Below are 10,023 nucleotides of genomic sequence, written 5' to 3'. Positions count from 1 at the left end.
ACGTTCCTTTCTTATACCTGTCATCAACTTCAAACAACAAATCGCTAATGGGATATACCTTCCAATTTGCACTCCTATAGATTCTCTTTTCTATTTTTGCCTCCTCCCAAGGTGTCACTGCATTTATCATTTGAGCTGCAAATATTTGATAACATTAGCCTATGTTACATAATCATACATATACTTCTGGATGGTTGCATTTACCTCTGTTATGCAGACATATAAAATACAATTGTTGCAATGTCGCCCGAAAATTCGACTAACATTGTTACCGGAAGGTAACGTGCAAACCAGGTTACTGAGTTGACAGACTCCACACTATTGGAAGTCAATGCACTGTAACGCAATGCTGTGAAGTGCGATTTTGCTCATTTAGCGTAACCAACTTCCTCAAGATATTGAGCGGTGTTAGGTAGACTGTGCCGCATCAAATCCGTTGTAGCTTCAAAGTCCGACACCCTATAAGCTTTGCATGCCTCCCAGAACATCCACCTTTTTCTTTTGTCTCTACTGGAGGTTAGGCGCAAGTTCTGGCTCAGATGCCGACAACAAAGTCCGTGGTGCGTGTTAGGGAATACAGTTCGTATGGCCAACTCGATAGAGGCAGCCCTATCGGTTACGAAGATTAAATTGAACACTTCATCGATACATTGCCTCAGCTTATGTAAAAACCATGTCCATGATGGGCCACTTTTTGTCTTCCCCACTCCCATTGCAATAGGTACGATCCCTTTGTTTCCATCCATGTCGACCGCTAAGAACATGTTGCCCATATGAAAAATAAAAGCATAGTAGAGCATAAAATGCATATTATGAAACGAAAAAAAAAAAAAAGAATAAATAATAATGCATGAATTGAGGAATTCATGCTTGGACACTCTGGTTTTGATAAAATCGGTTTACACTTTTAGTCATTTAATTAGTTTTCTTGTATTGATTGAGAACAAGCAACGATTCTAGTTTAGGAGTGTGATAAGTGTCAACTTAATTTATGTCTTACACACTTTTTAGATCATTTAACATGCTATTAATTACCGAAATATCCAAAGATTAAGTCATTTTAGTTAAATAGTCTATTAACTTTGTTATTATAATGATAATTGAAGGCAAAAGTTTGGTTTTACAAGTTTTTATGCTTACATTTCACAAATTTGCTATCAACATATTGTCATATTGGATTCAGCAATTTTAAAGCTATCTTTTGAAGGATCTTAAAAGAGATTTTGAAAATGCTTAGAAACCTTTTTAGACTTCTAAAATTTGTAAAAGTCTACTTTAAAATTTGGAAAAGAATACAAAATCTTTTTGTATTTTCTGGAAGTGTACTTTTTGATTTATTTTGATTCTCTTTGACTTGTATACTAAAAAGATACACACGTAATATAACGAGATATACTTTTATTTTAATATTTTGTTTTATTCTTTATCTCTGTAGATATAATACGGTTTTACATGATTTTAAGAAAGTATAATATTTTTATTTTTGAATAAAATATAAATTTGAAGATATCATACAACTTTAAAAAAATATCGATATTAATATCAAATTAACTATTTAAAAATTCTCGTTTTTTGTATAATTTTTTAATTCAATTTTTATTGTAATTTTTAATTTATGTTCAATAATGAAGTAATTTATATTTGGTTTAATAATATAATTTTCTTATAAAGTTAGAACTCGATTTTTATTGTATTATTTAATTTATGTTCAATAATGAAGTAATTTATATTTGGTTTAATAATATAATTTTCTTATAAAGTTAGAACTCGACAATTATTTTAATTATATTTTAGATTTTTAATATTTTAAAATGAGACGTTTATCTTCTATTTGATTATGTTTATCCACGGTTAATTACACGAATTCAAACATGGAGCTTTAATAAGTTGTACTTATGCATAATTTTCTTGTAATCTCGAATTTTAAGTAATACGCATCAATATACAGTACTTCATACATAAAAACTTGTTTTTAAAAGTTTTTATCAAATGCTTTATAATATAGTATAGATATTTATATATTAATAAAAAGATAGAAATCTGTAAGCTCTAAATTTTAGATAAATGAATTATATTTAATTATTTATAGGCAACAGGAGATAATAAAATTAAGTGTCTAGAAAAGAAAAATAATATTTAATTAAATGTATTATATATTTTAATAATATAATTAATGTTAGAGTTACTAAAATAAAGTAGTTGTTAAAGTTATATACAATTTTTTTAAGATTTTAATTTTTGAAACTTTATTTTAAATTTAACTGTGGGAAATGTTATTAGAATATCTCTAATAGCTATGTTAAAATAGAGAAAAAAAAGAACTTTAATAATTTCTTGCTCCATTAAAAATGTTATATTGTATGCTAAAAATAGAGAAAAGATGAGAGAGAATGTCAAAGTATTACAAGAGATTCTTCAAAATTTCTTAAAATAAAAAATCAAAAATCAAAATTTCTTAAAATAAAAAATCAAAAATCAAAATATTTAAAAAAGAAATTATATTCATCTCTATTTCTATTGACCAAACAAGTTGGCTACCAATATCTAGATACTTTAAATACCTTTTACACATACATATATGAATAAAAAAAGTGAAGTTTGTTAACTTAAAAAACTATTTAATTAATAGTTAAATATTTTTTAAGTATTTTACAGACAAATTTTGAAAAAATAAATTAATCAACAATTAAATATATGTTAACAGATATATTAATTAGTAATTAAATAAGCTATTATAATTTTCCCAAAAAGATATATTAGATAATAATTAAATTTTTTATATAAAAAACAAATAAAATCAGACTTGAAACCGACATAATAATAGGTATAAAGTAAATTGTCCAATGTTTCCAAATTAGTATATTTACCTTTACTATTGAGAGGCGATGCTTAATTAAATATTTTAAAAAATATTAGATAACATTCTAAAAATATATTATTAATTAAATATTTAAAAAATATATAAAGTTAAATATTAATGTAATTTTTAAAATGTTATCTTATATGTTGTATAATGTATACTAATTGCTAATTTAAAATGTTATCCAATAAAAATTTGAATCATAAAAGTTGTAACAAATTGACTGTAGAATATGAAAATCAGATATAAACGTATAAAACTAACAATTTCAAAATCGTTATTGGCAATTGTACATTGTTATTAATATCTATTATGAGTCACGTTTTGTATTCAAGAATGATTTTGCTAAATTTAAATATACGAATTCGTGAACTTTATGATTATAAACTTAATTAGTACGGTTTAAATACAATAAAGGGTTGTTTATTCGTAATTTAATAAACTTGATGGTATGGAGAGCATATTTGATCACCATATATAATTACTTTTTTTTAACCTGAATATTCAACCCGTTATACGAGCCGATTAATTTCAGGGCGACCATATGCTTTGTAGATAACTCATAGTCACCGCATTTGAACCTCCGTGACCACAAAGGAATTTTATTCCTCATTGGATTTGAACCTGATACCTTCTGATACTTTTGACCTTTGGAGCCAAGCTCAAACCAATCAGACACCACTCTTGTGGTTCATATATAATTACTTGTTACAACCTAATAAGTAATTAGGCATTTTGGCTTAATTTTTTCGAAATTTCCCCTATCTTTTACGCATCGAGCCACAACTCTTCCTAAAATACCCTTTAACCCTTAGCATCTCCATCATACATTCCAAAAAAAGAAGATATGAGACCTGTTTATATCCGTTGTTGCTTTCTTGCTCTCATCTCTTTGTTGGTGCCCTCCTCCATCACTGTTGTTCCCTTCTCGTCGTTCTCCCTCCTCCATCACTGTTGTTGTTCCCTTCTCGTCGTTCTCCCTCATCCATCATTGTTGTTCCCCGACTTCCCCTTCCATCCATTACTCTTCAAAATACCATTGATTAGAAGTTTTTGGGCTAGTCTATTGTTTTAGGATTTGGGATGTTACAAATGGTGTGAGAGTCAATCCTTGTATTGTTAGGATGGTAGGGAAGACCTCATCGTGTATGATGAGTTCTCAAGGGGTGGTATTTGTAACATCTTAGGCGAATCCCACATCGTCGATTTTAAGGAGGAAGATTCTGGGTAGAATTGACGACGATGTCAGGAGTTTAAGTGGGGGAGTTTGTAACAACTCCTCGAAGGGGGGGGGGTATTTGTAACATCTTAGGCGAATCATATATCGTTGATTACAAGGAGGAAGATTTTGGCAGGCCTGACAAAGACATTAGGAGTTTAAGTGGGGGAACTTGTAACAACTCGTCCTACTTGGATAGAAAATGAGATTTGTGAGCTCCTTATAAGCCTTAAATTGTGCACTACCAATTCTATGTGGTTTTAAGTTGGATTCGAAGTTATTGGACTAGTCTATTGCATTGGTTTTTGAGGTGTTACATACCATTCAATACAACCCATTAATTGAATCAAATGGAATGGGAATCTAACTAAGAATCCAAAGTTCAATAATTTGGGGGTTTTCTAAACTAAGAATTCAAAGTTCAATCATTCGGTCAGAGATTGAAGATATGGGTTTTTCCGACCAGGAATCCAAAGACCAATAATGTGGGGGTTTTCAGACTAAGAATTTAAATTTCAATTATTCGATTGGAGATTTAAGATATAAGGGTTTTTTAAACCAAGAATTCAAAGTTCAATCTCGATTGGAGGTTTAAGATAGGATTTTTTGACTAGGAATCCAAAGATCAATAATTTGGGGCTTTGGATCTTAATTAATTGAGTTATACATTCTACTCATTGATATGAAGAGCAATTAAGGGGACGTTTACCAAGTCACATTACCTCAGCGGATAAATATGGTAAGAACTAAGAATTTTACACTGTAAGAACGAGATAAGGACCATGAGTCTTACCCAGTAAGTGAGGGTGACGACTTTTACCACGGTAAATGCTTACCGGGTGAATTGTTGCATACAATGTTATTTTGATGGATTAAAATCTTACCCAGTAAGTAAATAATAATGTTAAATTTTACCGTAAGCACTTACCCGAGTTAATGTTTAGTGTATTTAGTTTATAAGATTTGGAATAAAATTGAATTTCATTATTTATAAAAACAAATTATAAATATTACAAAAAATTAATAATTACTTTTTTTGTTAATTAATAAGTATAAAATAACCGTTCTTAACATAATTTAAAACATTATTACAAATAAATTCTATAAAATCTTCCAAAATAACAACTACCTCCATAAGAGTTCTAAATCCTTATGAAATCCCAAGATTCCAACTCCGAATATTCACTGAGATCACATTTCTAAATCCTACTTTTATGTGATTTTTTAGTAGATATAAAATGATTAAAAACCTATATAAATTAACAATATGTAGAATATTATATTTGATATTAAAAATAATGTAATTACTGAAGAATAAATACTAATTACACCAAATTTTATTTCAATTTAATATAAAAACAATACAAATTGTAACCATGCCCAACTATGTAATGTTATATCGTCTAAAAGAATATCATATTTAAACGTCATAAAAAGTATTTATAACGGTTGTTTTATTTCGGTTCTTCATGAAGTTATTATAAACAAATCCATACCGGAAGGTTCTTACAAAAACGAGGTTCTTAATTAAGAACTCAAGTTCCTCTGGAAGCCTAAAATTTTATTAAATCAATGAAAATGAAAATGAAAATAAAAAAAATTGTTTGGTTTTCTATAATATATCCTCCAAAAGCCTAAAATTTTATTTATAATTAAACTGGGAGAAATAAAAATTCATTTTATTCTCATTCACATTTTTATTCCTTAGCATTAGCGAAACATACATTGTAATGGAGTTTTATATAGTTTGTTGTACCATATAATTGGATGCTGATGTGGCTAAAATTACATAAAGTTGTTCTTATAAACCACTACATGGTGGAAACTCTAATATCATATCATGCAAAGATGACAAATTCCCAATTTACCCTCCTCCATGAACAAAAAGAAGGCTGTTCAACAATGGCCACCATACATATTTTATGGTCATAAAGTTAATTTTTTTTGAATTTTTAATATAATTTAATAAAAAAATATTCAATTATTTAGGAGATGATAAAATGTCATAAATTATATAAACAAAAGTTATTGAATAAAAAATGTAACCAAAAACAAAAAATGTTGTATTACTCAGTGTCTTGTTTACAAATATTTTTAAACATCTTTTATAAACAAAAAAATCAATATTGTAATAATAGAAATAAAGGTTTCCACAAAATAATATACATAAAGACCTGAGAAGTCTATATATATATATATATATATATATATATATATATATATATATACATACACACATACTCATTGATCTAAATTCAAGATATGGAATTTGGATGAATTGAGCACCTAATAAAAGTATGTTTTAAAACTCAATTTTGATAGATGTTAAACAAAGATTGTCTATAGATGATCAAAGATGATATATATATATATATATATATATATCATGTATGTATAGATTGGGTAATGGAGGATGAATTGAAGGTACCTTTTGGCAAGCATGCTTTCTTGATTTCTTGCCTTTTTGGATGATGATCTTCAAGAACTTGAGTTTGCTTCTGCTACAAATTTACAAATTTGCCACTTAAACTTGAAGAAAACACACAGCCTTTTTTGGAAGAAGAAGGAGAAGAAGAAGAGGAGAAAAAAGGGATCCAGTGATTTGCATTTGCATTTGGATTTGGATTGGGGTAGACTTATTTATTTTGGGTCACTTCTTTTACCAGATCTATAATCACACAATCCAGATTCACGGCGCATCGATGACTTGTACCACATGCATCAACACTTGTACTTCGATTGGTGTTTTGTTATGATGTGACAAACGCCACCGATGGTCAAGTCCCAAATGTTCTTTTTGTTTATATATTTTTATTTTTTATTTATTTTATGGCAAATAATCGGGACATTTGGCGTAGCTTCTAAAGAGTGGTATGAGTGGTCCTCATTGGGTTTTTTGTTTTTTTATTTTTATTTATTTTGTATTTTGTCGAAAATCTTTAAGAATTTCCTTTTCTCGTCAATTAATGCTTTCACATACGGTTTTTAGAAATTTTGGACCCATTAAATCGATATGGTATAATGATCAGATGATCGATCACGCATTTCTAGAAAATGATGACCAGAGAGAAGATGCACATACTGGTAACAAAGTTAAGACAAAAAGACGTAGACTCATGTAAAAAAACAGTATCGAAGTCAATCATCGTATAATCAGTTAGGCTGGTAGGGCATGCGTATTTTATGGAGAGTAATGAGGCTTTCAAATGAAGTGTCTGTAACATTTTAAGTGAATCTGTCGACAATAACGAAAAATGTCGGTGAAGTCTGATAAGAAGTTACAATAGTGGTTGGTACAAAGCCATTTGACTGGCATAATTATTACATCTCGAGAAATCCCGTGGATAGCATTTGTAGGACAGGATTTGTACGTAAAAAGTATATATGGGTACGTCGACCATTAAGTACGTTATAATATTTTAAGCGATGTTATTTTATTTTTATTTATTTGAAACCAAGGAAAAGAAATCCAACACACAATCACTTCATAATTAAAGGAGGTCCCAAACATTATAGTTTGGACCACTTCTCTTGAAGCTAAATACCACATAAAATCATGTGATGTTTAAATGCATTTATATATGTTAGTAACACATTTGAGTTCATTAAAATAAGTTATTTATAATTTAGTAGTTTTATTTTAATACGTTATTATTATCATGGTTTATAACCTGTTAAGATCTGTCTAAAAAATGTTATTATCACAAGAATGATGTCTGATTGGTTTGAGATTGGGATCCGAATGTCAAAAGTACATGAAGATCTCAGGTTTAAATTCAAGGAGAAATGAAAATTCTCTTGTGATCACGGAAGTTTAAATGCGGTGACTCCGGGCTACCCGGAAAGTAGATGGTTGCCCTAGGATTAGGACTCGCATAGCGGATTAGACATTAATAGAATTTTCTTTTTGATAGCAGTTGTTTTAATTTTAAAAAATAATGCAACATTTGTATTAATATGTAATTTTATAAAAATATATTTCAATCAATTTAATATCTAAAATATCCCATAATAATAATCATCATAATAAAATCGTGAATCACAAACAAAATTAGAAATATCAAGTGATAATTATTAATACCAACAAAATTGTTACGGTTTTTTCATACAATCCATAAAAAGAAAATGATTTTTTGAATTGAGGGGGTAATTTTAATGTTTATTTATATAAATTTTATATTACCTGATAAGTTGTTAAATTTACTTAAATATTAGATAAATAAACGTTTAAAGATAGTTTCAAATACAAATCATATAAGATAATCTTAACTGTATATCTACTCTAATAAATTAAATACATGATTTTAAAAATATATCAACTTGTTAATTTTCTAATATAAAGTGTTGATCATAATTAATAAGCTTTTATCATCTTTCATTAATATTTAAATCAAAATAAATAAACTTTCATCGTTTTCATTTAAAAAGTTGTAATTGGTTGGTCTGTATGAATAATATGGTTTATATTTTATATTTTAAACCCCTAAATACTTATTAATCAAATCGCTATTTGGAGAAAAAGAAAATTAAAGAATGGACTAAATACACCCCTGTACATTGTTAAATGTTTGTTTTTTTCTAACATATATCAACATCAAATCTTTTTTTTTTGAAGTATATATAATATTTATATAAAGCAAAATAGAACAAATAAAATCACACACTCTCATCATATTTAGTGAGGTTTGAACCTCTGACCTCCTATGAGGCAAAAAACTATGATACCGTTAGGTCAAAGGCCCTTTGATATCACATTAAATCTTACGTTCTACGTTTTCAATGCATGGTTTAATTTAATTCTGATATAATAAAGGTATATATAACATCACTCAAAAGAGTTGGGGTCATGTGATACCAGTATGTTTTCGTAAGACTATTTTTTTACATTTAAAACTTCACAGCAAAACATTGTAAAGGTAAAAAAAATGTTATAAAAGTTGTCTCACAAATCTTCACAAAAACAAATTGATCTCAAGTTTTATCCAAAAGCAAACATATATCGCCTTTTGAAAAAAGTTAGATTTATCTCTTCGTTATTTTTATATATTCCAATTTTGCTTTTTTTAAAAATACCATATATTACAAAACAAGATTAATTATTAGACGTCATGATTGAGACAAATTAGTGTTTAATTATACATTTTTGATTTTGAAAGATGATGAGTCATCAAGAAATCATGTGTAGTTTGATATATTTAAGAATTTGGACCTTAATTAATGATTAAAGGTCAGGTGAATGCATACAACCAAAGTCTTCCCTTATCCTCCGTTAAAAATATGATTTATCTTTTTCTAATTAAAAATAAAATAAAAATAATTAACTATTTGAGTGCACATGAAAGTATCCATATGTATTAATTTGCATTAATTGAGCATTAATTGGCTGGCATCCTGACATTATTATGATGATTAATTATGTGTTGGACATTTATTATAAGCTTAACTTTTCATCTTTGATGCGTCAATTCCTTATTTTATTTTAGTAGGGGACGCCTTTAGAATTTAGATAAAGGAATACAACGACAGTTTACTAATCATTTATTCAGATCAGCACTTATCAAGTAATATTACCTTATCGGATGAATATGGTAAATACCAAGAATCTTAACCGGTAAGAACAAACAAAAACAAGTACCAAAAGTTTTACCTGTTAAGTGAGAGCAATTACTCTTATCACGGTTATCACTTAGCACTTACTAGATAAATTGTTACATTTGACATCATTTTGCTAGATTAAAATTTTATCTGATAAGTAAGTGATAATGTTGAATTTTGTCGGTAAAACTTACCCGGATAAATGTTTGGTAATCGGTTTCATAGAGATTTTAAGATTTTTTTAATTATAATTTTGATTAACATTAATTGTTATTCATTGCTCCTACTTATAATAAATATTATTAAATATTCATCATTAATAATATAATTAACAGTAATTTATGTCAAT

General features: G+C 27.9%; 1 protein-coding gene across 1 annotated transcript in view; it reads right to left on the bottom strand.

Moving 5' to 3' along the window:
- Positions 1-6,670, bottom strand: part of LOC112509302 (type IV inositol polyphosphate 5-phosphatase 3) — a 20,812-nt gene extending 14,142 nt beyond the window's left edge. Inside the window, exon 1 of the mRNA XM_025114182.1 lies at positions 6,508-6,670. Within this exon, the coding sequence (XP_024969950.1) occupies positions 6,508-6,521 (14 nt within the window). The 5' untranslated portion in view covers positions 6,522-6,670. The remainder of the gene's footprint in view (positions 1-6,507) is intronic.
- Positions 6,671-10,023: the final 3,353 nt, after the last annotated feature.

This window comes from Cynara cardunculus (genome assembly GCF_001531365.2).
Source record: "Cynara cardunculus var. scolymus isolate 2C chromosome LG 3, CcrdV1, whole genome shotgun sequence".
Taxonomy (NCBI): Eukaryota; Viridiplantae; Streptophyta; class Magnoliopsida; order Asterales; family Asteraceae; genus Cynara; species Cynara cardunculus.
Note: the sequence above shows the minus strand (reverse complement) of the source record. Positions and strands in the feature narration are given on the sequence as shown.